At 38.5% G+C, this 27,337-nt stretch overlaps 1 protein-coding gene across 1 annotated transcript in view; it reads left to right on the top strand.

Annotated features, from left to right (window-relative positions):
- LOC135694900 (phosphatidylinositol 4-kinase alpha) overlaps window positions 1–27,216 on the top strand; it is a 35,247-nt gene extending 8,031 nt beyond the window's left edge. Inside the window, exons 10-36 of the mRNA XM_065213781.2 lie at window positions 548–654; window positions 1,355–1,508; window positions 2,419–2,709; window positions 3,449–3,659; window positions 3,982–4,177; window positions 4,557–4,641; window positions 5,103–5,276; window positions 5,620–5,841; window positions 7,392–7,548; window positions 8,590–8,717; window positions 9,683–9,889; window positions 10,975–11,183; window positions 12,007–12,217; window positions 12,816–13,138; window positions 13,499–13,757; window positions 14,217–14,333; window positions 15,347–15,534; window positions 16,237–16,460; window positions 17,418–17,506; window positions 18,278–18,382; window positions 20,029–20,154; window positions 21,101–21,221; window positions 21,483–21,600; window positions 23,147–23,188; window positions 24,258–24,347; window positions 25,472–25,555; window positions 27,066–27,216. Of these exons, the coding sequence (XP_065069853.2) occupies window positions 548–654; window positions 1,355–1,508; window positions 2,419–2,709; window positions 3,449–3,659; window positions 3,982–4,177; window positions 4,557–4,641; window positions 5,103–5,276; window positions 5,620–5,841; window positions 7,392–7,548; window positions 8,590–8,717; window positions 9,683–9,889; window positions 10,975–11,183; window positions 12,007–12,217; window positions 12,816–13,138; window positions 13,499–13,757; window positions 14,217–14,333; window positions 15,347–15,534; window positions 16,237–16,460; window positions 17,418–17,506; window positions 18,278–18,382; window positions 20,029–20,154; window positions 21,101–21,221; window positions 21,483–21,600; window positions 23,147–23,188; window positions 24,258–24,347; window positions 25,472–25,555; window positions 27,066–27,117 (4,290 nt within the window). The 3' untranslated portion in view covers window positions 27,118–27,216. The remainder of the gene's footprint in view (window positions 1–547; window positions 655–1,354; window positions 1,509–2,418; window positions 2,710–3,448; window positions 3,660–3,981; window positions 4,178–4,556; window positions 4,642–5,102; window positions 5,277–5,619; window positions 5,842–7,391; window positions 7,549–8,589; window positions 8,718–9,682; window positions 9,890–10,974; window positions 11,184–12,006; window positions 12,218–12,815; window positions 13,139–13,498; window positions 13,758–14,216; window positions 14,334–15,346; window positions 15,535–16,236; window positions 16,461–17,417; window positions 17,507–18,277; window positions 18,383–20,028; window positions 20,155–21,100; window positions 21,222–21,482; window positions 21,601–23,146; window positions 23,189–24,257; window positions 24,348–25,471; window positions 25,556–27,065) is intronic.
- The last annotated feature ends 121 nt before the right edge of the window (window positions 27,217–27,337 follow it).

The following is a 27,337-nucleotide window of genomic DNA, read 5'->3' as shown; positions in this document are numbered from 1 at the left end:
TTTCATACTTATTAAGTACGAGTTAAAAAAATAATATAAACGCTTAGGCCGAACTCATATGAACCTTCTCATAAATCAACCGCACGTGACCTTGTGCGAAGATCTTGGGGCCTAGGGCTAGTTCCTTATTCCAAAGTTACCCTCCAGTTGCCTCAAGAAGGCCAGGAAAACTCAAAACTATTTTGAAATGAACTGAAACATAATTTCTTTAATGTATTAAACGTTTCAAGACGCGGTCGTCAAAATTATATGTTATGTGTTATATTTTGCGCTGACTCTAAATGAGTTAGCAGAAACAAAGTAAATAAAATATACAAGATCTGAAATCCTAAATGTTTATAGAAAAACTAAGCGCAAGTCAATGAGAAATGTGATTTAACAATAAGGTAACAATAACGTTTATTTTAATGACATAGAGCTGTCTTGCATCTTATGCTCGCAATTTATACCTGCAAAATTATCAAGTTATTCATTTCAGAATGAGCAATATGTGCCTATTCAAAACTTGATGCTTGTTTAAGACGGCTTTTTTGGAACTTTTTTTTAGGAGAGATGCTTTCAACCAATCATGAACATCTTGATCAAAGTGGCTGTAGAGTCAAGCACAAAGTCGTACGCAGACGGAAATAAGGAACAAGCCCCACACTCATACCGGTATACCGCCTGGCCTAAATTTTATCCTACGCATGTGTTTAGGCCATATCAACTGCTGTTAGAGCTCTTGAAGACTTAGGCTTGACATATTGTGTATGCCAAACTGAAAGTTGCAACTAGAAATAGCAAACCTCTAGGCTATTTAGATCTTTCGTTTGAAAATTCTGCTGTAATTCTTTTATTGTGGTGTTTTCAACCAACGGTGCAGTCATTTGCAATTAATGAAGAAGAACAGTGCCAGTTGCGAAGTTTTGAATTTCAAATGTTTTTTTAAATGAACTTGAATCAACTAAGTTGAGGGAATCATCTTGTTTAAATTTCTCATATGTTTTTTGCTTGTATTGTAGACTATCAAACGAAATAAAGTTTGAAAGCTAGAAATCTGACCGCAAATTTCGTTCTGTGTGAAACTTTTGAGCTTCAGGCGCAACCACGGCCAAATCCCTCATAAAAAGTTTTACTTTATGTCGTTGTAAAATCAGCATCGCAGCAAATAGCATGATGACAATTATTTGTAGGTTTAATTTTGGTCCTTGATCCGAATCTGAAGTAAATAATGTTGTACAAAGATACTTGAAGTATTTGTTATTAAAAACAGTGTTATATATCCTTAAAAACAGATATTATTCGTTTGTTTGAGATATATTCTAAAACGTTTATAGCGATTGGTTTATTTTTTTATTGTTTTGATAATCTCCAGGCATTGCTCGTTGGCAGTAATGAAAGCCCTCGAGAGAATAGCCAACGATGTTTCCAAGACTGGTTTTCAAAGGGAGTTTCTACTTCACATGTTGGAAATGTTTGTACAAATGGGACTGCAAATTCGACAGCTGAGTGAAAAGGGACATCGGAAGGTATTAGCTTAATATGGCGTTTCTTGAAGTTGTAAGTTTTGATGAAATTGTCATCTAGAATCTACAACGATTGGTTACACTTAAGCCCATCACTAGCTATTGTGCGCAAGAGGGGTGTCCAGACCCCATTTACCGACAAAGTAGGTGAGTTGAGTCATTCATTATTTGCCGACAAGTTCGAAAATTGGCCGACGAAGCACCCCTAGATATCTACTCTTTTTTGAATAGAATTTTTTTTCTCGAAAATTGGTTGTCAACTCCTCAGCAGCGGCCACGGAAACATCCCCTTTTTTAATTCCTCGAAGAATTTTCCTAAGATTTAACGAAAATGTTTTGAACCTATGTTTCAGCTGCAAGGAAGCGATTCTTCTTTTTTCTGAAGTTGGGAAATGCGGATGGGATTTGAATTATGTACGAAGACTTTATATCACTTGTCATGATCCCAACCTCGTTTTCGCTTGTTGATAGCATCTAGTCCTTTGTTCGAAATTCCAACAGCTTATATTCTCGTTGTGAGTCGCACTCTACTTCTTTCCGCTCATCGTTCTCACAACGTCTCGGAAGTAAACGGTACAATTATACTTATTTTGATTAACAGGGGAATAGGATCATGTCATTGAATGGCCATGTCCGGCATTTAGCAAATGATTGCAAACCTATAAACTTGTTCCGTTAGCAAATACATCGCCCCAATAATCAACTCTGCAGCTCTTTCAAGTTTTATGACTTTTATCACACCAAACCTCTGAAGATAAATTTATTTCTACTGCTGCAGTGAATACATTAAAATAAATGATACGACGTCAAGACATTATTACGACGAAGAACGTCTCTTTAACATATCTAGATTTTATTCTCGTTGCAAAAGAGAGTGCTTGTTCGTTTCTGATTTTTTCAAATTCATCAATAGGCATCATCAATTGCTGGTAATCTTGGCGTACTCATCCCAATAATTGCTACTCATATGAAGAACCTTGAGCTGATAGTCGATCCAACACCAAGAGAACTCAAACTGTTCAGAGATTTCTGGCTTTATGTCGTGCTAATGGGCTTTGGTGTTGATGGGTCCAGTATTTGGCCCCGTGAATGGTATGACGGAACTTGTCAAATCGCTGGGAAAGCGCCTGCTCTTCTAGGGGTAGGCCATCTGAGATCTGAGTTGCAGTACAATTTGGCACTTAAAAATGACCACATAGCACCTGTAAGTACTGTGTGATGATTTTATTGATTTTCAGCAAGGATACTTTTGATTTTCCTACGTTGCAGTTTGCAGAGTATGCTTGATTTAAAAAAAATCCTAGGTTGGCCAACAACCCCGCACATCAGGTGTGGGTGCTCAAAAATCATACCAAAATGCCAGGTATGCCACTGTGCTGTGCCACCCAAGCGTGCCACTGTGCTGTGCCACTCAGGCGTGCCAAAATTATAAATTTTTCCAGATTTATGTATCTAGTTTCTAGGTGTGCCCTTATTGCTACCATGCATGTATTTTGGATGCGCTATCATCACGCTCTGCATACTCAACCATCCTTGCATTTTTGTAAGGAACACACTTTATGAGAACATCGAGGCCGGGTTTTCAAGAAAATAAGAGCAACGTAAGACCATACCAAGGTCAAGATGAAAAATGTGTCAAAATATTTTAGAAATTTTCCTTCATGTTAGCAAAACAGAGCAGATTTTATACGCGAATGAACTGTGCCACTAAGACTATCATGCAAAACAGTTATTTAGTGGTCTTAGAGACAGTTGATAGAACGTATTTGTAGAAAAATTATATTGAAATGACAACAAGGTTAAGAACACCCGAGCCTAAAATCATTCAAAAAATAACTAACCACAGCAAAGATTATCTGGTTATTTTAAAAAGGTGTGTTATAAAAAGGTGTAGTTTCGTGAATCAGATAATCCAATAACTGATGCCTTTGCTTAATTCCTAGGGCGAGCTACTGGAGATTCGACAGTCACTGCTAGACTCCCTTGGCAACAATCCAGAAGTGACTCCACTTATCAATAAACTCGATTTTGCTCAGTGCGCATTTCTTTGTTGCGTCTATCAGCTAGAAACCTTGCGAATCACTTCAAACACTTGGCGTGTGCAATTGTTTTTTCAATATCTAGAAGACAAAGCTGTTCAGAGGGACAAAATGGGTAATATATCAACCCTTTCAGAATACTTGAAAAGCCAATATGTTCATGTTCAATATTTGACAACACTAGGATTTAGCCACTCTCCCCATGTTCCTAAATTTGCCACTAAATGCTTTCCCCTTCCCTTGTACAGTGTGGACTCCTTTATAAAAAATGTTTATTCGTCCAATCTTGGTTTATTACCACCAACAACCATGCAATGAGGCTTTTTTGTACGTCTAATGGAACACTTTTTGATATAACAAATATCAGTGTGCAATATACATATTACGATGCTCACATTTTGTTTACTTTCTTATCTTTGGGTTTTTTTTAATTTTAGACATATGGAGATGTATTCGTCAGATCGGAGACTTGGTATTCAAGCGGTTCTTAGAACTGATATCGAAACGAGACTGTAGTCGCAAGCGAGACGAGGAGCTTGAAGCTCACACTCAATTCTTATTGGTTAAGTTCAATCACGAGAACGGGTCGATCAGAAGGGTTGCCGATAGATTTTTGTCTGATATGGTAGATAGGTAGGCTTTGTATTTAATTCTCGATCTGAATATCTTTTTTAGGTGTTAAGGCTGCTATTGCAGAAATAATGAGCCCTGAATTCCATCTGACGCCCTAACAAAGCCATTATAAGCCCTAAAATTCGAACTTTTATACCAGAAGTGCTAATGCAAAAAGTACTAAAGATTTACAGAAAATTGAGAAGATCTTTCAAAAGAACATTCTACTAGTCTTTTACAGACAGTTTGTTTTGTTTTTTAACACTCTTCGATAAATATGCTATTATTGAAGTGTAGAGGTTGTTTCAATTGCCACTTTACTCTGAAGAAAAGCACATTAGCTAGTGGATTTTTATCTTTTTGTGTGAACAACTCTTTTATTAGGTATCTTGTTTTAAAGGTTTCCTTATCTACTTTGGAATGAGACTGTGATAAAAACCATGCTTGATTTACTGCACGTGCTGGACAAAGAGACAAGAAAGATGGTAAATAGTAAAACTTCTAAAGCATTCTAGGAAATTGCAGTTTTGTGAAAAATTATTGCCCCTTTGGTTTTCTTAGATGAAGATTAAAAGTTCTGATAGATAGTTGATTTGTAAAAAATCTCTTTTTTTCTATTGATAAACAGAATGATTCTAGTAACAATTTGATTGGTGAAAAATTTTTGTCGTTTTCCTTTTCGTTGATAAAGGGGAAATGGTTGAAGTAGATTGTTGAGTTGCGAAAAATTCTTTTTTTATGGTAATGAACAACTCCGAATTAATCATTTGAAGCGCCCTTCGATTATAGGCTAGACTAGGCAAAGAAGAATGACTGCACCCATGAGTTTCTTTGTTCAAAATCATTGAAGGTTTTGTCTTGATTTCGTACAAAATAAATCAGTTTGATCGTTGCCTTTTATTTGAATGCAATAATCCATTGATTTGTTGTCAATTACTTTCACTAGGGATCTGTCTTGGTCTCGTCTTCAATTTCTGTCCCGAGAACGAGTTACACATTAAATGTTTCACCAGATCCCGACAAACGAAAGCAAACTGTGCAAGATTTCGCCAACAGATGCAATGGTATTCTTCAAGAAGCACTGAAATGGGCTCCTGGGGTGACAAGGTCTCTACTTCATGTAAGGCACCGTTAGATTTAGTCTTGGGTTTTGATTAGAGTCGATAATAATCATAATCATAAAATTTTTGACTTGGTTTCCTTCCATTAATAAGCGACCATTAGCGAAGCGACCATTAATAAAACCATTAATAAGCGACCATTATTAAGCGACCATTAATAAAAAGCCAATTGTATTAATTCTTCACTGCTTAAACTGTATTAAAAATCGAAAAAATTGTGTCATATTGAATCGAAATGCGAAGAAATGTTATGCCGTTTTTATCTGGAAGGAGTGTTTCTCATATTTTTTTGATGTCTTTTAGATGATTTAAAATTTATAAGTCTTGAAATTTCGTTTTTAGCAATATTTGGTAGAACAAACGTGTATGCTGGGATCGAGGCATTACGGAATCGAGATTGCCACTGAAAATGTAACAGCATTTGAAAGGCAGCAAGGTATGAGTGATTCGACGAGCACTGTCCCCCTGACCGGTCGCACTGCACCACAAATAGTTGCTGACAATAGAGCTGAATCGGCAAGCTTCATTGCTGGGCTGAAATGTAAAAGCCAATTTGCTGGGCAGGTAAACATACGCGTTGCTTCTTAAATGCGAAACTGCATGCATTAAGCAGTCTTTCATTAATTCACTAGTGCCTGTTGTATTGCATTTGTGTATGAGTTGTGGGTTCAAGCCCAGGCTTTTTCTTGGATTTGATCGCTCTCCCTCTCTTCATGATACAGCAAATGGACTTATACAATAGGCCTCCCCTACGCCCCTTCTTCCCTACGCCCCTTCTTCCCTACGCCCCTTCTTCCCTACGCCCCTTCTCCCCTACGCCCCTCCTCTCCTACGCCCCTCCTCCCCTACGCCCCTTCTTCCCTCCGCCCCTTCTTCCCTACGCCCCTCCTCCCCTACGCCCCTCCTCCCCTACGCCCCTACGCCCCTCCTCCCCTACGCCCCTTCTCCCCTACGCCCCTCCTCTCCTACGCCCCTCCTCTCCTACGCCCCTCCTCCCCTACGCCCCTTCTTCCCTCCGCCCCTTCTTCCCTACGCCCCTCCTCCCCTACGCCCCTACGCCCCTCCTCCCCTACGCCCCTCCTCCCCTACGCCCCTCCTCCCCTACGCCCCTCCTCCCCTACGCCCCTCCTCCCCTACGCCCCTACTCCCCTACGCCCCTCCTCCCCTACGCCCCTCCTCCCCTACACCCCTCCTCCCCTACGCCCCTCCTCCCCTACGCCCCTCCTCCCCTACGCCCCTCCTCCCCTACACCCCTCCTCCCCTACGCCCCTTCTTCCCTCCGCCCCTTCTTCCCTACGCCCCTCCTCCCCTACGCCCCTACGCCCCTCCTCCCCTACGCCCCTCCTCCCCTACACCCCTCCTCCCCTACACCCCTCCTCCCCTACGCCCCTCCTCCCCTACGCCCCTACTCCCCTACGCCCCTCCTCCCCTTCTCCCCTACACCCCTCCTCCCCTACGCCCCTCCTCCCCTACGCCCCTACTCCCCTACACCCCTCCTTCCCTACACCCCTCCTCCCCTACGCCCCTTCTTCCCTCCGCCCCTTCTTCCCTACGCCCCTCCTCCCCTACGCCCCTACGCCCCTCCTCCCCTACGCCCCTCCTCCCCTACGCCCCTCCTCCCCTACACCCCTCCTCCCCTACGCCCCTCCTCCCCTACGCCCCTACGCCCCTCCTCCCCTACGCCCCTCCTCCCCTACGCCCCTACTCCCCTACGCCCCTCCTCCCCTACGCCCCTCCTCCCCTACGCCCCTCCTCCCCTACACCCCTCCTCCCCTACGCCCCTCCTCCCCTACGCCCCTACTCCCCTACGCCCCTCCTCCCCTACGCCCCTCCTCCCCTACACCCCTCCTCCCCTACGCCCCTCCTCCCCTACGCCCCTACTCCCCTACGCCCCTCCTCCCCTACACCCCTCCTCCCCTACGCCCCTTCTTCCCTCCGCCCCTTCTTCCCTACGCCCCTCCTTCCCTACGCCCCTACGCCCCTCCTCCCCTACGCCCCTCCTCTCCTACACCCCTATGCCCGTAACGTGTACTGAACACATCTTTTGCTTAAATACTTCCTCGTCTAAATGATCATAATGTTTAACCGTCGCTTTCATCTCGTTTTAAAAACAGATTGATGGCCTACACCATTTTAAAAATGGATACACCTCCTCCAATGATATATCGATATCACAGGCATTAACAGAGCAATTATCAGCGATTAAAGAAGTCAATGAAGATTTTGTATCCACTATGTACAGAAGTTGTGCGTTCTTGGCTTCTAGCAAGGGTCTGTACTTTAAGTAAAGTTTCTCTGAACTTATTGCCCAAAACAACCAGAGACAAAGCTTTAAGTAGCTTGCTGTTTGTTAATAATTCAACTGTATACTTCAATGTGACCCTAATTTTTGTAACTTTTTCTTTGAAAAGGCCTTGAAATTATATGGATTTTTAGGATGGTTTTATCAAAGTAAAGGCAAAACCAAGTTATATCATATAGTTTTTTGTAGCCATCATTTTGACGAATAGGCCATCAGATAAAGGTTTTTGAAACAGCTCTATTACAGTAGAGAACATAATTAAAATACGAAACTATGTCACGAAAAGCTACAATCAAGGACACGAGTGCAATGATGAGTCATCAAAATAACACAAGCATATGTGTTTTCAATATATTAATGGGAAGTTTGTTTCTGTCGTTGTGTTTGTGCCTTTCATCGCACACATTGCCTTACGCTGGACTTCAACTGCCAATTAAACCAATGCAGTGAGCTAGTAGGCACCAGTCAATGTGAAGATCTTCTAGATATTGTAAATTCTTTTTGCCCACAAACCCTATCTTTTACTCATTAAGTTATTTTCTGCTTAGGTAGCTTTACCATGTTTCCCTTAGGTTAGGAACAGACAGGGGCGTTGAAATAAACAGGGGTTATTTTCAAGTCGATAATTTAATACGCAAAGGGTTTTAATAGAAGGGATCTGATCCAAAAGTTTTGTTGAAAGTGATTGTAAGGACATTTTGAACTTTAGCTTTTTAGTCGAACGTTTTCGTCGGCGGAACAGGAGCACAGTCTTTACAAATATCGAACAAATAAGCTGGGGCCTATTCATTTCTGACCTCAGTACTTTTTCAGCATCTAATTATTTTTTCAGGTCAATGGCTATCCTTGTTGTTAATTGTCAAGAAATTGTAGATCGAGCTTTCGATAAACGTTTTTTATTACATATAGGCTTATTGTTTCAAAATGTATGCAATTGGCTAACAGTATTGTAAAATATCATAGTAATCTTATAGCCTACATTTAATACAATAATCTTCATCCGTTTTTAGGCAACGAAAGAATGCTTACAGAGCAGGTTTGTTTTTGTCCTGTCAGAATATTTACTCGGAAGTCTCTCGAAATTGCAATTTCATGTTGGGAATGGCTGCTTGTCGCGAGGAAAGACCTGGAGGATGAGGTAAATATTCGTTTATTTAGGCTGCTATCAAAATTTATCTAAAGTGCACTGAAAATGTTTTGTTGTTGTACGATTTCATTCTTTCAAGGCAATCGACAGATATTTAAACTGCTTGACCCATCTGTCAATCGACCTTTGGCCACTCAATAAGCGTCTTAGTGGTGTCTTGCTCATTGCTCGACCAAGGTGGATCAAGCCACTTTAGTATCTATCGATTGCCTTTAATATCATCATGCACAACTCCAGGATTGCGTCAAAGGGTAGAGCAGGGCCTGAAAACTCACCCGACCACGTGACCGGCGGTCGCAGGAAAGAAGCAGCTTGGTTTTTTTTCAAGTTCATCGAAAGAAAAAAACATGAAGACAAAACAAATGTATCTTATATATGTGCCTTGTACAGGTTAAAATGGGTTTTCTACGTCAGAACCCTAGAGAATGTGTTTGAGAATTCTTGTTTGATGAAAATTAACAGTTATAATTTTCAGTCACCAAAACATAAACTGATTTTGTAGTGGTAGTAAAATTGGTTAAGCTTTTATATTCTATTGAACTGGTGACACATCATTACGGTTTTTGGCACATGACACTTTCTTCGTTTATTATTTTATTTTAGTTATTGTTGCAGGAAATTTATGCATGATTTTTGTCTGGTCGTAGGAAGGAAAACTTTTTTTCATGCCCTGCGGTAGAGAGATTCTATCGTTTTATGTTTTCATTTAAGATTTGAGATTCAATTTTAGTCATATTTCATCAGCAGCCAGCTATTATGGCTACTTTTCTATTTGCATGCTTAAAGCCGTGGTGTTCCGCAACAGTGAAGGCCTTAGGGCCACAAATCGATTAACAACAATGTTCAATCCTTTTTCAGTATGATTTTACAACATAATATTTCTATAAATTGATTTTAATAATATGTCTGTTGCCATTACTTGCATTCTAATGTCCTTTTCCCCTTAACAATTCAAGATACAAAGCTATATCCACGCAGCCTGGCTGTGGACCGTTGACGGTCGCCTTGGGATGTTTTCACCAGACACCGAAGAAATAAACCCATTGGCGATTTCCGAGAATTCAGAGTTGTCAAACTCAGCACCAAACGTGGCACCACACGATATCTGGCTCGATTTCTTGATCAATAGGTTCAAGACAGTGAAATATTACAACAAATCCCAGGTGATTGCTTATATATTTTTTATGTTCATAGAAATTTGCAGAACACTATTACAAATACAGTACTATAACGATACTACAGGGAGCATGAATCTTCATGACAACCCTGTGGCCATCCACGATCCAAGTCTTTTTCAAAAATGATGCTAGGCGAAAACACCCAGGGAGGGTAAATATATACCAGGCGAGACACCAAGGAGGGTTTGCATGTTTATATACACCCAGCTACATTTTCGAAACAGGCTTTGATTACGGAAATTACAAAGGAGAAAAAGAAGAAACAAGAAAGAAACTGTACTTTTTTCTAAACAGAACAAGTATTTTCTTGTTGTGATACCAAACAGGCTTCTGTAATTGGGGGTCATCGATAGCTTTGTGTTTGAGGGGGTTGTTCAGGTCCCATACCGACAGGTGGGGCAACATTAAATAGCCTGCAGGCTTGAAAATTCGCCGACAAGATGGAAATTTGCCGACGAATCATCCCTAGATGGCCAAAAGCTCCTTGTTTTGAAACGGAAGGGCGTCACATACCCACCACCCTCCGTGGCCCTGCTTGTACTGCAAAACCTCAAAGTAGGCTGAAAATGGAAAACGTAACATAACACTTCTCTGAGCTGAAAACGTCAGGAAATGAAAAAGTGTCATCATTTCGTCGTTATTGGACTTTTAATACTTTAAGGAGTGCGAACAAACAATACTTAAGTCCCATCGTGTGTCCCACTTTGTGCTAAAGTCTGCTGCATTGCATGTTCTTCTTATCGACAATGTTTGCATTACAGTGTTATAGAGGTTTGCCTTTTTTATAAGTTTCCTTAAAGCTGAATTGAACAAATTGAACAAAAAGCTACCTCTTGAAGCAGTGTCGTTATAATTTTCAATTTAGTAAATGATAATAGAGTTTGAAAATAATATATAAAGAACTATGTGGTAATCTGAATGAAATTTTTGACGTCTCTGTGTTTTAATGCAGTTTTATACAACTACATTATTGATGTTTGATTTTATTCTGACAATGCTGGTAATTTTTACATTCGATGGAATGTTTGAGAAGTAACAATGATTTTCATCGTGTTTTTGTCCAATTTTAGGTGGAAATGTTTGCAGTTTTGGTCAATCGTTCGTTAAGCAGTCACGTGGGCAAAAGGAGCATCATAGCACACCACGTGCAATGTTTGCGACCTCGATTTCAATTGCTGCATCTGGGCCTATTGCTCCTGCAAGGGTCCATTTTGAGCCAACCAATTCTTAGAAATGTTCTACGTGAAAAGGCGTACCACACAGCTCTCGATTTTTTCAGGTGCGTTTAAATATGTTTTCACAAGTTGATATGGATCGAAAATTCTCTTAGTCGAGAATTTTTGTATGACGTTTGTCATTGTATGAAAAACTCATAACTTATTAGAAAAGATAAGTTTGTTTCTATATACACTTTTTCATGAGAAACCGATAATTTTTTCCAAGGCTTTATGTTCTTATTTTTTGGGTAACTTGGAGCCCGGTTGTACCTGATTTTTCCTATTTCAGATTGATTTGTCTACATTTACCCACTATAAACACCTTCTAATACAGCTATTTTACATGAAATTCAAAAAGCGGATAAAGTCTGCCCTTTTATGTTAACGTGAGAGAAAATTTGCAAATACGCATTGCCTTCCCTACTACTTGTTCATCGGAGGTTGGGCTTTTTGAAACGTGTTTTTTATAGAATCCTGCAACGAAGAAAGAAAATCCACAATATTGGTTTCGTCTTGCCTAATTATTGGTGCAAATACTTTTATTTCTATGCTTGTAAGCTACTTCTCATTATGTTATATTTGTATGACATAGATGGCGAAGAACTTGGCTCCCCTCTGTCTGGTGTTCATAAACATATGTATTAATGTAAACAAGGCCGATCAGGGGTCTCGAAGTGGGGGCTCAGAGGGCTGATCCCCCTTCTAAATGCCAAAATGTACCCCTTGTTACTTTTGCTGTTTTTTGGAAAATATTTCGCCAAAGCTCCCCTTGTAATTTTTATAGCAACACATCCCAGAGGCCAATTTAACAAAACACATAAACAATTGCAAAATGCTATGATTGCTACATGCCTTTTTCTGGTATCTGCATCTTGATTTTTTTAGTCGACCTCCAACTTGGCCTGTGCCTGACATCGATGACATCCACAAGACTCTTGCATGCTTGATCGAATTCTGGCATACTTTGATCGTGGACAAAAAACACATGCGCAGCTTCGCTATCTCTGCTTCGTTGGAATCAGTGCAAGAAATTCAAGATTCAGTTTCCCTGAATACACCCCTATACCAATATCGGTTGCAACCAGATACGTTGCAGGTAAGGGACATTTTGTTGCTAAGTGCATTTATGTGGGCAGGGGGCATTACAGTGAAGGGTTCGCTTTTTCTTTTGATTATTAGAAGACAGTTACGTTATGAGAATTGTCTTTACCCCCCCCCCCTTCTGACATACAAAGCTTGAAATGAACGACTGGTTATTTTATCTCGATCTATAAGTTAAAAATTGAATAAATCGCAAATAAAGAAATAGTTTCAAGTCAATGACTTTTAAAGCTTCCAAGTTTCCTATGCAGTTATTTTTATGTTGCTTTTTTATTTTTCTCTATTCTCTATTGAAGTTTCTTTTAAGGACCTTATTAGTATTTTAGACAAGGCTTTCTCTGATAATTTCTCTTTTCCTTTTATGATGGGTCATCACTCTCTTCTGCATATTTTAAGCTCTGTCAGTCCTAAAATTGTACACTGACCATTACACTGAAATGGTAATAAGTAGACATTTTTGTAGTCTACTTTTATGTTTAGTTAAACGAAGATTTAAACTCTCCTTGATGTAATGAATCAAATACACAATAGGTATTGAATTAATATCCTTGCTATCATGTTTGTAGTTTAATATAATCTTATATTTCTTTTAGGGTTGGCTTAATACCGTGCCATTATCAAGCAGTGCTTCGCGCAAGTCTCCCAACATACCAAGCTCAATAAAAAGAGACGCGGGCGACGCGATTACCCGCGAGCACATGAAAAAACGCGCTTTGATTCTGCCACTTGTTAAAAGGGAGATCGAGCGGCTGTCGGCATGGAGAAATCCCAAAGGAATCGCAGATCTGCGTGTGCGAGGCGAGGAATCAATTGCCGCGATTGGGAATCAGCTAGTACCAACCGAAAAGATGTGGAGAGAGAGTGTTAGGTTGGCATGGAAACTCTGCCCTCGATTGTGCGTCAATTTAGCATCGAGGTTAGTTATGCTTTCAAACTTATCATATAGTATCTTGCATAAAACATGTGCTTGGGAGAGGGATTGTATAAAGTTCCCTTAGCATAGATATATAGGGGTATATGTATTTGTGTATGACCAATATGCCAAACCGATTGTATCTCTATTTGTTAGTGTGAATAAAAGCTAGAAAATCTTGCATATTCCCCGTTCCCCATAAATTTAAAATGAAGATATTCAGGAATGCCTTACTTGAATGTCAGTAATTTGTTCTTGTTATATTATTATTAAAACAATTGATTATTGTAATGACCCCCTTTCATAGCTTTTATAAATCTAAAAAGCTTTGCCTCAAAGCTGATCCGTTCAAATCTTATACAGGTTTCGGGAAAATCTTGTTATATCCAAAGAACTTCAGCGACTCGTCGTATCCGATCCCGCGTCGGTTTGTGATCTGCCCGAGGCTCTGTCTATCTTTACGTCAGAGGAATCATCTAACAAGGAATCACCCGCGATGGTCAATGTTTTGATATGGGCACACGTGCCACCGGTGTCTGCTCTGGCCTACTTCTCCCAGCAGTTTCACCAGAACTTCTATACCGCACAATATGCTGTGAATGTTCTTCGCTCATACCCACCTGTATGTATAGTCCTATTTCTTTAAAATGTATGCTCAAAGCATTCTTGCTTTTTGTCTTTTGTACGCACGAATAGACAGTAAAAAAGGACCTGTAATTGGAACGTTTTGAATGACGAAAGTCTCACTCGTGGCATGGAATCTCTTAGATTTTTCATGTGACTTGAATATGGTTTTTGATCAAGTTTCTGGCAGTTTTATCTGACATTTATTCATCTGATAAACTTGCCAGGATAGAATCTTAGTGTCTGTTTTGCTTCCTGAATTCGATATGTAAGAATTTTGACGTCCTTAAATCTTATCTGATTGCTAACCTATGTCTATTTTGTTGTCAATGTGACTGCATATAGAGCTAAGCCTAGTGATTGTTTGCTGGTTGCTTCTGTAATGTGATCAAATCAACAACTGCAATTGTCGATAAAAAGGTTACCATTAACATCTCATTGATCTTGCCTCGTTTAGGACGTTATACTGCTCTATGTACCACAACTTGTGCAAGCAATTCGATATGACAGTTTTGGCTTCATTGAAGATTATATTTTGTGGTGTTGCAAGAGCTCGCAGCTGTTAGCTCATCAGGTAATTTCTTCTAATTCATTTTGTAAATAGTGTAATACTGTGAGCAAGAAAATTGAAAAGAGAAGCGAAAATAAATGAAATGGTCTACGAGTTTAGAAATACTAGCTCAGATTGTGTATATTTAATCAGTTTTTTTCAGTGTATGTACGTGTATACACAAGTCTGTTTTCTGTGTTGGTAGTCAGTTTCTAGGCTCCCCACCCCATCATTTATATCACTGAAATCATCATAAACTCCTTTCCAGCATTGCTCTGTATCTAACTCTGCAAGTGATGCAGTATTTGTTTCTTTGCGTGGGTACTTGGCAGTGGCGTGACACAGTTTAAGGCGCCTTAGCTCGATAACTAAGAGCCCCCTCGAAACATGGCCCCCAAGCTTTTTTAGCATCCATGTTTTTATTACTTCGCTCGAGTTTACCTCATTTTGAAATACTTCTTTCTATTGTTCTTCAACTAAATTTTTCCATTTTACTATTGTGTTTGACATCCTCTTCAGCGTCGGGTGGGACTTTCCAGCAGTCCCTAAATAGGGGCCCTGCCTCAGCTTTTTCTTCAGGGTACCAGGCCCCTCTGTTACGCTATTGATACCAGGACAAAGGCAGCCCCAGTTTCTTATATCTTTGCCTGCTTATGATAGAAGAAGGCGATTTATTTTATAAATATGGTGATGCAATGGAGGCAGCTTCCTCAGATTTGCCTTCAAGAATTCGATCCAACAAACAAATCACCAACTTCCTATATACAGCGTCAAGCAAAGAAATCGGTACGCCAAAGATGTTTACAAATCCGTTTAAAATAAATGCACCCATCGTACGTTCTCAAATCTCAATTCTCTAAATTTTCTAAGCGACTAAACATTCGACCTCCATTACTGATAATCAATCTTCAATCACTCCTCTGTTAATTTATGCTAATTTATTTAAATGTTACTCATACTAATTGTCTTTTTACAACACAATGTGCTGCAGTTTCCTTTTTAAAGTCTATCCTTATGATAAACATTTACTTCGACAGGTAATCTGGAATATGAAATCAAATGTTTACGTCGACGAAGACTGTCTACAGAAAGATGTTAACATTGGAGAAAAACTCGAGAAACTTATTGAAAAGATGACCAAAGAATTTACTGGCCATGCTATGAATTTCTACGATAGAGAATTTGCTTTCTTCGACAAAGTCACCCAGATATCAGGGAAAATCAGGTAATTTGTTATCTTTTACTCAATACTTTATTTCCTCTGCCTAGAGGTTAACTTTTATAGTAAGGCTTTTTCCTTTCAAGATGTAGTGCCATTAATCACTGATAATTTGCCAAGCTGCTGAAGATTCTTTATTACATTCATGGCACAACGCTCCTACAGCGTTTTGTTGCCGTTAATCATTCTTTTGCAGTTGTGTTTGTGCAAATAGAACTCAGCACAATGTCCAAGTTCTCTAGTTTAAGTCAGCATCCAACCATATACGCCAGTGATGGGTAAATGCTTTTCTATCCAAGTTAAGCTATGCTTGCTTAGACATACCGACTTAGCAAACATGTATGTAGCATGCTTGGGAACATTTTCAACTAACATCATCTTTAGTGCAACCCTGTATCACATTTTCTCGATTGGACTCTTCAACTATGTAAGAGGTTAGCGGCCTCTGATCGTTTGAAAACAAAGAACCAATTAAACGCACTATTCTTCCTCTCACGTTACTTTTGATCCACATTTGAATATAAATTTTCCTCTTACTTTTTGAAATTATCCGACGTTTCCGCTTCTCATTCTATATTAAAATATTTTACTATTATAGCGATTACAAATTTCCTTGATATAAGATTTGCTTTGCTTCTTTGTCATTAAGCCTGTATTTGGGATAATTTTTACTGCATCTAATAAAAGTTTTTGACGAATATATTTTAGGCCATACCCAAAGGCAGAGCGTAAGCGGTACTGCCAGCAATTGCTGAAAGAAATCCAAGTCGACAGGGGGGTTTATCTACCGAGTAACCCGAAGTCTGTTGTCCTCGATATTGACTACAATTCTGGCATACCCATGCAAAGTGCTGCAAAGGCCCCGTTTCTTGCTCGATTCAAAGTCAGGGACTGTGGTTTTAAACAACTGGAAACTCTGAATGCTCAGCAAGGTATGCTTTATTGTTTTCATTTTGAAAGAATTAAAAACAAAACCTCATCAGATGCAAATAGGTGATCAGCTGATCGAGAGACATAAGCGAAATTGGTGCCAGCATGCATTATTTTATCATAAAGAATTTTGCTTTTGATTACCATAGAGTTCTGAAGGTTGACGTCATTAAAAATTATATTTTCAGAATTTTTTGCTTTCATCGCATAACCTAAAAGAAAACCACGAAAGCCTTTTAAAGGCAGTCGAAAAATGTAAAAGTGGCTTTAGCCATCTGTCAATCAATTTTAGCCAATCGGCGAGCTTGTGAGTTGTATCACGCCCACTGATTGGTCAATTTTTGATCGAAAGATGGCTTTAGCTACTTTAGTATCACTGAAAGAATTGAAAGAGTTGTCTATAGGATGGATGTAATTTGGGCTTTGTTCATAATGTTTTTAACAGAGACCCAATTACAGTGATTTCGTTTGATAGAGCCTTTGTAGACTTACTCCACGAGCCTCTGTTTCGAAACTGCCTCACTTGACGGAAGCTACAACAGAGGCTCTGTTGTAGGGTCAGTTAAGTGAGGCAGTAGCGAAACAGAGGCTCACGGAGTAAGTCTAGGGCCTTTGCTTATGTGACCATATCAAAGTCCGTTTGTAACACATTTAACTAATTTTGCACATTAAAAGGTATTTTATGATACTGTATCAGGATATGTGATCAAAATTCAAAAGTTCTAAAATTTATGCACCAAATTGGGCAGTTCCTTGGAACTAGAAAAGTAGAAGTCCGGTCACCACGACTGTACGTAAGATAGATGTTTTTAGACATTTAAAATTTAATTTTTAGCCGAAAGAATATTTAAAAAAACATCTGACTTATGGTTTACCCTTAAGAACGCTTCCTCAAAATTGGGAGAATAAGGTGTAGCTAATTTAATTTTCATCACTTTTTACCAAACCCTTTTTTACAGCCGACACTGATAATGAGATGGTAGTTGACCACCTTGGCCCTGAGAAGTGGCTCGGGTGCATCTTCAAAGTTGGTGATGACGTCCGTCAGGTATGGTTTCGTTTAGTTATGATCTTAGCGATATTCCTTTTAAAGCTGCTGAACTCATTAACTATAATTAGCTGAGAGAACAGTTTTTTTCTCATTAAGAGTTGGCGTTGCAACTTGGATCCGTCCTGTTTATCTCATCAAAGCCAGGAATTTATATCCATGTAGATTGGACGTTTGCTGACGGTTTTAGAAAGCACCACGAGCCTCCCTTCGATACTGCGAGTTTTTCAGTTCGTTGATCAACTTTAGTACGATTTGTAATTAATTTTCTATATGCTCAGCCGGCAGAATCTTGTTTGTTAACTGCTGAAACGTGCTCAGTAGGTTGTGGCATTTTAACTGTGATGTATACATTCAATACAATTGCTTGTTAAATCAATGCAGCAAAAATTGCGTAGAAAATTTTTGCAAAGCTAGCAGCTGCCGTTTCGGCAAACGGGGTTTAATTTTTTTTATAATTTTTCTTTGGCCTAACAGTCATAAAATTTTTGTTTACGGGTTCTGCAATTTCCTTAGGCTTTTTATTTCGGTTCTTTGTAAACAAACTATAGGTTGTCTAAAGACAGACGTTTTTTACAGAAATTAATTTGTAAATGGCTTTGAAAAAAGCAAACATTTAGTAAACTAAAGCTTTTCGTCTGACACTTATCAGAGTTTAAAACGTCAGAACATAGATCGAAAACTCTACGCTAAGAAATATATACATATAGATATAGATATAGAAATTAATTTGTCTTCTTTATTTTGAAGTATTGTTTGTATTGTGAACAGGACATGTTGGCATTGCAAGTTATTCAGCTATTCAAGAATATCTTCGATCAAGTTGGGATTGACGTTTACTTGATGCCATACAGAGTGGTCGCAACTGCGCCTGGGGTATGCCCTCGTAATTGTTGTATTGTTACCCTATATAACCTACTAGGGAAAGGTTTGGCGGGAGAAAGTTTGGCGGGAGAAAGTTTGGCGGGAGAAAGTTTGGCGGGAGAAAGTTTGGCGGGAGAAAGTTTGGCGGGAGAAAGTTTGGCGGGAGAAAGTTTGGCGGGAGAAAGTTTGACGGGAGAAAGTTTGGAGGGAGAAAGTTTCGCGAAAAGCGCGAAATTTTGAAATTTCGCGAAAGAAGCGAAATAGGATCTTTCGCCAGAATGAACTTCCGTGTTTTAGCAAAATCATGATTTTACATTAAAGACATTCCTATTCAACTGTGGTTTCCTTCTATTTTTATTCCACTTAATAGCTACAAGGCAACGAAGTCGTTTTTAGTTGGACTCTACAAATGTTAAATGACGGTATATATATTATATTGTCATCTCGATAAGGAGACCGGATTATATTTACCTGAATAGACTACTTATCGCAAAACGCGAACGAATTTCGTGTTAGCATAATTTCACATCAGTATAAGGAAAGTTAAAAGTCTATGTTCTTTTGAGATGCCTGGTCTTTCGTTAGTTGGACTCTCCCCATGCAAAGTTGCTTTGCAAAGTTGGACACTCCCGTTGCCCTACTTGATCTCCACTAAGACAACCACAGTCGACATTAGCCATGCCTCTAATCATCTTTTGGTCAAAAAGATATTTTGGTATTGATGTATATTTTGGTAATAATTGCTCTGCTGTTGTATTCAAATGCAAGTTTTTAACCAGCGTTAACCAGACTGAATCAAGATGGATTAATGTCAGTCATCTCAAATTTCCTGTATACATTTTCCAACCGATTCTTTGTTTGCTTTCAAGGTGACTGCGTATTTTTAGCAAGTTAGTTTTCCCCACTGATCTAAAAAGAAACTGGATGGAACAACCTATTGTTCTCCAATATCAGCACGAGGAAGCGATCGAGTCTCTCCATGTTGGGACCTCTTGCGCTTAGGGCCGCCATGGGTAGAAACAGTACAGATACAGTGCTGCGCTTTTAATTATGCATTAATCATTAAATTCTTAAATAATTTAAGAGACAACAGGCCTAGGAAAATAAGTGAACAGCGGAATCTCCCTTACATAAACTGAATACCACGGCAAAAATGTTTAACATCACTTACGAATGCTGCAAGTTCTTGTTTCAACGGTTATTTTGAATTTTGCTTTGAAAAAGCAAGTTGAAATAAAACCAACATGGTCGCTCTCTAGTCTCAAGCAACACGGCGAGGTCCTAACATGGACGCTGCAATGTGGAACCAACGCTGGGCTGGAGAAGCTAGATCCAGTCTTTTTTGAGATCAGTGGTTTTCCCCAATTTCTTTAGCATCATCAATTTTGGAACACATCCTCATTCACTGTTGTCTACAGTATAAAGTTCAAAATTCATAAACTTCAAGCTTTTTATTTTTCTTTTCTTTTAACCTAGAATCTGAAGGTGATTTCTAGTACGCCTGGAATTAAGGAGAGCCTTTGACTCTTCTCATGCAAAGTCGCTATGTAGTGTAAAAATTACTTTGCTTGGCTGTTTAGAGATTGATTTGACTGTGAGGATTTATCGAAATTTTAAAAGAACCTTCTTGCTCATCCTACCGTTTTTGTCTCTTTTAGTGCGGCGTCATTGAGTGTGTACCCAATGCGAAATCACGTGACCAATTGGGAAGACAAGCAGAAGTCAATCTGTATGAATATTTTGTCAATACGTTCGGAGATGAAGGGAGAGTGGAATTTCAAGAGGTATGATTTCCCGAATCCCTTCGTTATCAATTGAACTGTTTCAGAATGATTGTTGATATATTTTATGTTTGTGCTTGGTATTGATAGAAAAACATCCTAAAATAGTTTGACTTACGTGCTGCTCGATTCAATGTAATTGGCTAAATAGAAACATGCAACCTGTCCAGGCGAAAGATTGGTCAATCTTTGATTTCACAGCAACTTACAGCCTTCGTTAAAGCATGCTGTACTCGAAATACTGATTGGACAAGGTGATCAGTAAATTGGTTGACAACCAACAGATTACGGATACCAGCTTCAGTTTTAGAATCTATAGAAAAGGAATAAAGCACTTTTTTGGGGACAGAAAGAGCTCGTTTTCGCCTTAGGACTCCATTGGTAACATTCTCAATAGGCAAGCGGCACTGATTGGTAAATCTCAACAGTCATGTGCTGGCGTTTCTGATTGGCCTATTTGATCCACAACTGGGTATATATATTTCCTAGCTTAGAGTTTTCGGTCTGTGTTCTGACGTTTTGTTATCTGAAGAGTGTAAGACGACAAGCTTCAAAATGTTTTACGATTCATAATGTTTGCTTTTTTCAAAGCCATTTTTTTTTTGTACTACCAAAACTACTGACACTATGTTGTTACAATTACAAAATGTCCGGGGTTGGTTCTAACAGCCAGGATATATGTGATGTGGAATTACAAAGATAGTGACTAAAAGACTATGCTAAAAGTGAGCAGAAATTTATATCCATTTGTGAATGGAAACTTACCTGAATGGAAGAATGGCACGTTTGATTGGCTCATATTTTGACCAATCGGCGGCCGCTAACGTCTCAACTTTAGGCACTTCAGCTAAGTTGCTTTAAAAAATGTTTCGCAACCAAAAGACCATTTAATTTAAAACATTACATATTTAAAAAAGATGATCCATTTTTTCTTTTTTTTTACATCCAGGCAAGAAGTAATTTCATCAAAAGCATGGCAGCGTATTCTGTTGTAAGTTACATCTTGCAAATCAAAGATCGTCATAACGGGAACATAATGATCAACGACTCGGGATATATCATACATATAGGTTTGTTTCCGATCCATTAATTAGATTATTTCGTCTTCCTGTTCTTTTCCCATGGACGTTTTTTGCTTCATATAGTTTTTTAACAGCAGACTGCGGGAGATATAATGGATGCCTTTGTAGGTTCGTACAGTTTCATGTTCTTCTTTGCGGGGACCATGCATGTAACACTCACAAATTAGATAGATACCCTTTTCCTATAAATCACGCCTCCCCCTGCAAAGATAATGCTTAATATTGATTTATTTATGTTTATATTGCTAGATTTTGGATTCATGTTCGAATCCTCTCCCGGGGGCAATATGGGATTCGAACCTGACATGAAATTAACATACGACTGGGTCGTTCTAATGGGCTCGGAGGTGGATTCATATTCTTTCAGGTTTGTTTTCTCCTATGATTTATGTTTTAAACTACTTCTATTATTTTTGTTTTGAATGTGTCTTTTGTTACCAAATCTAACTTCTGTATCTTTAGATGCATACAAAAAGGTGGCGGATTTTGCATTTTTTTTAGAGACATGATAAAATGAGAGTGTGTTCCCAAACATTCTGTCTCATAATTTTCATGCTGCAGCTATTACTGGATCTGTGACTTGTCCCGTGAAGTTTCCTCCAGTTATCTTACGACCATATGTAAACAATGGTTGCCGAAGTCACATGAAACCACTGTTTTTCCTTCATATAGCGACCAGCTCCAAATAGATGACCCCACTAATAAACCCTTCTAATTTTTATTTTTACTATTAACAGAATATATAGAACACGTTGTATATAATTTGGTTGTTACGCTATTTAGTGTATAGAACATGACGGTTCTAAGTTTTCATTTGCTGTAAAGCAACCCACAACCGTCCTGTTCTGTACGTCAAATATTTTGTAAAGATCTGCCCATATGGCAGTAATTTCAATTACTTTTGTAGTTGTGTTACAGTTATCAGTTCCTCTCTGATTATAAGTCTAACAAGCTATCTTTAGATCTCCTCTCGATCAAAAGCATTTCTAAAGATTCCGATAGCGTTTTTGTTAGGGTACTTCTATGACATAAGTATCAAAACATGTAAGCGAGTTTCCTAAAATTCTTTCATACAAATCAAGCTCGTCTAACTGTTTAATGTTTGACCTAAGTAACATCTCAAGCTTGATTTTTGAATTCTAAGTGAGGGCCTTTATAATCTCCTATTAACGCCTCTCTTATTTAACGCTGCACTTTGTTTATCAATAAGTACTTGGAAACGGGCGTTTGTTTGAAGTAGTACCTTATAATGACCAAAATTTGATAAAATGAAATAGCGACTTTGTACAAGAAATGAATACTTTGTACGACGTTTCGAGCATAACTCTTCATCAGGTAAAAAAGAATAAAAGGAGAAACGGTTAAGAAGAGAATAGAAGAGTAGAATCGAAAGATCAATTATATGGAACGTAGTAGGAATAAGACGAAGAACATGAGACGAGATGCGATCAATGAGATTATGGAAATGTGTGAGGGGGTGGAAAGCGTATAGATCAAATAAGGTGAAAATTAATAATAGCTGGATTAGTAAAGAAACGAAAATTGTTTATCAAGACCATTAGGAATAAGAGTACCATAATTAAAAATAATACGTTTTTCGAAGATTTTGTGTTTAGTGTTGTTATGGGGTGCGTAGCAAAGTCCAGTGATTTTCATGTTGGCTGGTGTATGGCCATCTTTGTTGAAATGAATTGAGACTATGAGACTTATTGAGACTTGTAATGACCACCTCGAAAGCAAATGGATCCCTTTAGAGGACGTCTTTTCTATCATTTTCGCAGGCCGATTGGCAGTTTTTGCAGTCGTGTTGATCATTTTTGGTAGATTTCTAACTTTTGTTGATATTTTTCTTGACTTTTTCGCATTATATCAAGAAGCGTGTAATGAACGTGTTTTTATCACACTTTTCCCAGGTGGTTTATGGAACTGTGCGTTCGGGCATACTTAGCTGTAAGGTGAGTCGAAAAATCTCAAAAATTGATCGCATTTTGTGATTATCTCTCGCTTATTTCCTATACAGAGAAAAAGCAGCTTTCGTGTTTGTTCATACAATGTTTTCGTTTGTTCACCAAATCGTCAATTATTCATCGAAATTTTGCGCGAAAAAGAGCACTTTTGTCAATATATTCTTCTTTTTTGCAAACAATTTCGTTTTTCGTATGAAGCAACAGCTGTATGTTGACATCGAATGATTTAATTTAGGCAGTCACCCTGATCTTTCAAAGTTGTAGCTACTTGCTGCAAAGTAAAGGCAACAGTTTAAGAACTGTTTAGGCTCTAAAAACTAGTTTGCTTTTTGCTGTGTGCAGCGCCATTTTATTTGGCAATTACCTAATATGGTCTATCAGAGAATGTTCCTAAAATAGACCATTTTGGATTTCGATACCTAGTTAAAATCGCTAAGGTAAGGCAAACCAGCAACCCAGAAATCATGATAGATAGACGATGTTCTTCTATTATTTGGTCTTTAAATCTCTTTAGAATAAGGAAGGATACTTAAAGACTGAAAAATTTAATTTCATTGACCAGCAATGAACCTTGTTTGAGCTACAGAAGAATTTACATCTTGTTGATATAGGCCGCCATTGAATGCGGCAACTTGAGTCATGGCTTCACGAACTACAAAATTTTCTGTATTAACAGGATCATCATAATCATTATCAACCGTCGTAAAGATCAATCGTCATCAGCTATCATAATCATCATCAATTATCATAATCGTCATCAATTAACAGAATCATCATGAATTATCATAAGCATCATAATTATCATCATCAGGAATCCTTGGAAACGTTCTGAAATATTCGAAAACATATCTAGAAGTCTAGAAGCAAACAATTTTATGTACGAAGACAGCTGTAGCATCATTGTAAGAAGTCATGCTAACTTATTTGGGCATAAAGGCCCTTTCTCAATATTTTAACTACGTTTATTCATAGACTGTTTTTGCCTAACAACGCTAGGACTGCTTTTTAGCAAGCATGTCGTCTCCTGTCACGTGTTTTCACATATTCTGTTCTTCAGGACATATACCGAGGAAATAATATCACTGGTCAGTTTGATGTTAGACACAGGACTGCCGTGTTTCCGAGGCGAATCGTTAAAGAGGCTAAGGTATCTGTTTTTATCATCGATTATTTGCACTCAAATCCTAGCAAGTTCCGCTGTCTCCAAATAGTAGCATTAATGTACTTGAGTACACTCATTTTTGTTTATAAAGGGAAGGAAATGCCCTTCTTAATTTTAGGCCCATGTTCTTGATGATCTCATCTATACGATTCCAACGAGTAGATATCGCGAGCAATTAGCAACTTCCCTTTTGGATAGGCCATTTTTCATTGAAATTCTGTTTTTCCTTTGAAGAGAAAGTCAGTAAATCCAAAACAAAAGTATTTCTATTAGTCAATTAACGTTACAAGTTTTAATAAGAAATTTTTTCTCAGCCCAGCCCTCAGACTTTCTTAGCTATTTCCTAATTTCAGCACTAAAACTGCCTAGCACTTTCTTGGCAAAAAGTTAGAAAGTATTACGACCATTCGCAGTGATTAAGAAGATGAAATGCCATGAATATGCCATAATTCTCCAATATGCCTAAACGTCTTGACGTCAACTATCGAAGAAAACCCATTTCTATGCAGACACCTCTTCGCATCTTAGGAATATCCTGTGCAGCACATTATTGTAGCAAAACGAGACATTTCACTATTGTACTGCAATTTGCTTTGAAATTTTGAGTATCTAAATTATTCAACTTGCTTAGGTTTTAGCGATTCAGCCCTGAACTTTGTCAACTTTTTAAAGAACCGAGCATAGCGTTTTTATAAAATACTTTCTTATAAAAACGTGTATTTATTAATTTATATCATTTTAATAAAACTTCTAATAGCATTATTGTCAAAGATTTTGTAAATCCTTTTTTGAATTGCATCTGTTTCGAATTGCTAAGTTATAGCAAGTGAAATAGCAACGTTTTGCTAATGGATTACTTTTTTCATGGCCTAGTTCATAGATTTAGAACCTAAACCAAATTACAGTAATCTGGTAGGTTATAGTAATGTTATCATTTGACCGCCAATTGGTATCCTATTCAACCCATTTCGAGGTTTGCCTATTTCAAGATTCATGGTCTTTCATTAATGGTGGCAAAGTTCAAAACTTTTAAAGTGTATTTTTATGACTTCATAACTGAAAATCTCCACAGGGATTCTTTATGTTGCCTATTTGCTTGTTGCTCCTAGGATGCGTTTTGCCCCCCAGTTGACAGAGCGGGATGCTGCAGTGAATATGCTGAAAATCATCGAGAATTCACACATGAGCAAAAGGTAATACTAGTATGCCTTACTGTGATCCCCCAGCTTATGAATTTTATTTGCATTCATTGTTCAAACAAAATACAGTTTCCAACACGGTCACGCAATCGAAGGACATCCCCTTAATGCCATACAGGTATGTAAGTAAATTGCAACCAGCTGCTTTTATGAATCATCGCTTGTGGCAATAAATGTGGCTTTCTTGAAGGGACGCGTAATTGAATAGGCGTTATCTTAGGCCGATTCTTTGAAAAGCACACGTTTTTAAAGAAATTACTATGCTAGAGCTCCTTAAATGAGCCAGTGTGAGAGGTTTCCCTCGAAGAATTGAGATGCATAAAAAGACGCTCTTTATACGCTTTTGCCATCTCGGCAACAACTGACTTTTCATGTAAAATAACTCACTTAAATAATAATATACAAACATAAGATGATTAAAGGCTAAGAAAATGTGATAGGTTCATTCATTTAATTAAACACGAAAACGAGACTACGGATACAAAATTGTCCAATCATATTAGAGGAGGCTATTCCTGTTACACCAGGAGGAGGGTGGGATGGGGTTGCCGTTTCAAAAGGGCTGAGTAACAAATCAAATTGGCCTTAATTAGATTCTAAATCATCATCTTCGTTAAAAAGAAATGGGTTAATAAGAAACGTGTTCCTTTTTGGAGATGGAGTGCTTGTTCGAAAGGATTGTTGACTGTTCAAGGGGGGAGGGGGGGGGGGGCATTCGCTCGAGAGGGTGTTCATTGGAAGGGTGATGCTAATTCGAGGATTTACATAGAAATATGAAAGTTAAACCCTGCTGAAGGTTTACAGAATGGGGTCTGAGGCCTTTAAAGCTTTAGGCATTGCCAAGGCATTCTAGCTCCTTTCACAATATTACCATCGTTTTCTCTTCTCACATAAAGTAACAGGTAGTTATTACATGTAGGCACCGATAAACCGCCCGTTGTTGGAAGGTGCCGTTTTTCTGGAGTTTGTCTGTATTAGTATAAGGGTTTTATCGAAGAAACGAGATCTTCAGAAACAGTTATTGTTCGTTGTTGGGAGAGCCCTTCATTGGAAAATCTCGTTCACAGAGGTTTCACTGCTCAAATCACGCCCATATGGAGCATTTTAGTTTCCATGACTGTCTGAGCGAAGAGTTATCGAAAAAATATGAAATATCCAAGCAAATACAGAAAATATGAACTTCCCTGTTTAGGAAAGAAACATTTGGTGCCCTGGCTAAACGCATCATTGGTTGCAACCACGGGCTCCGAAGAAAGCTTGAAAGGGGGTAGGGCAAACTAAAGAGGCAAACGTAAAAAGGGAGAGTGGGGGTCATGGCCCTGCTAACCACTAATCTTTATCTGGAACCCCTTTCAAGTTTGTTACATCAGGTTTCGCTGCTCTACGATTCAATAGAAAAAAAATGTCTTTTTTACTTTCTGCGTCTGGTCTGAATGAATATATTTTTAAATCCAGCATCTCCTATTTCTTGCTGCAACTTCTAGCGATTTTCTTCTTCTTGCAGAGCTCAAATATACGATTATATTCAACTGGTGCAGAATCAAATACCGTGCTGAAGAATAAAAAACAGATAGATATAGTATAGAATTTGGTTAATTTAACAGTCATTTGTATATATCATTGTGAATTGAATATCAATTAAATTGAAAGAGGGACGAATGAATCGATTTTTTGCCATTATTCTTTAAAGGGATTGCCGTAAGGAGAGACTCCTGTGATCTCATAGATACTAAAGACAGATCTACATATTTTCCCCAATCTATAACATAGCCTTGT

The sequence above is a fragment of the Rhopilema esculentum genome, chromosome 8 (assembly GCF_057945365.1).
Source record: "Rhopilema esculentum isolate cy_ngs chromosome 8, ASM5794536v1, whole genome shotgun sequence".
In the NCBI taxonomy this organism is placed as follows: Eukaryota; Metazoa; Cnidaria; class Scyphozoa; order Rhizostomeae; family Rhizostomatidae; genus Rhopilema; species Rhopilema esculentum.
This window is presented reverse-complemented; position numbering and strand designations above follow the sequence as displayed.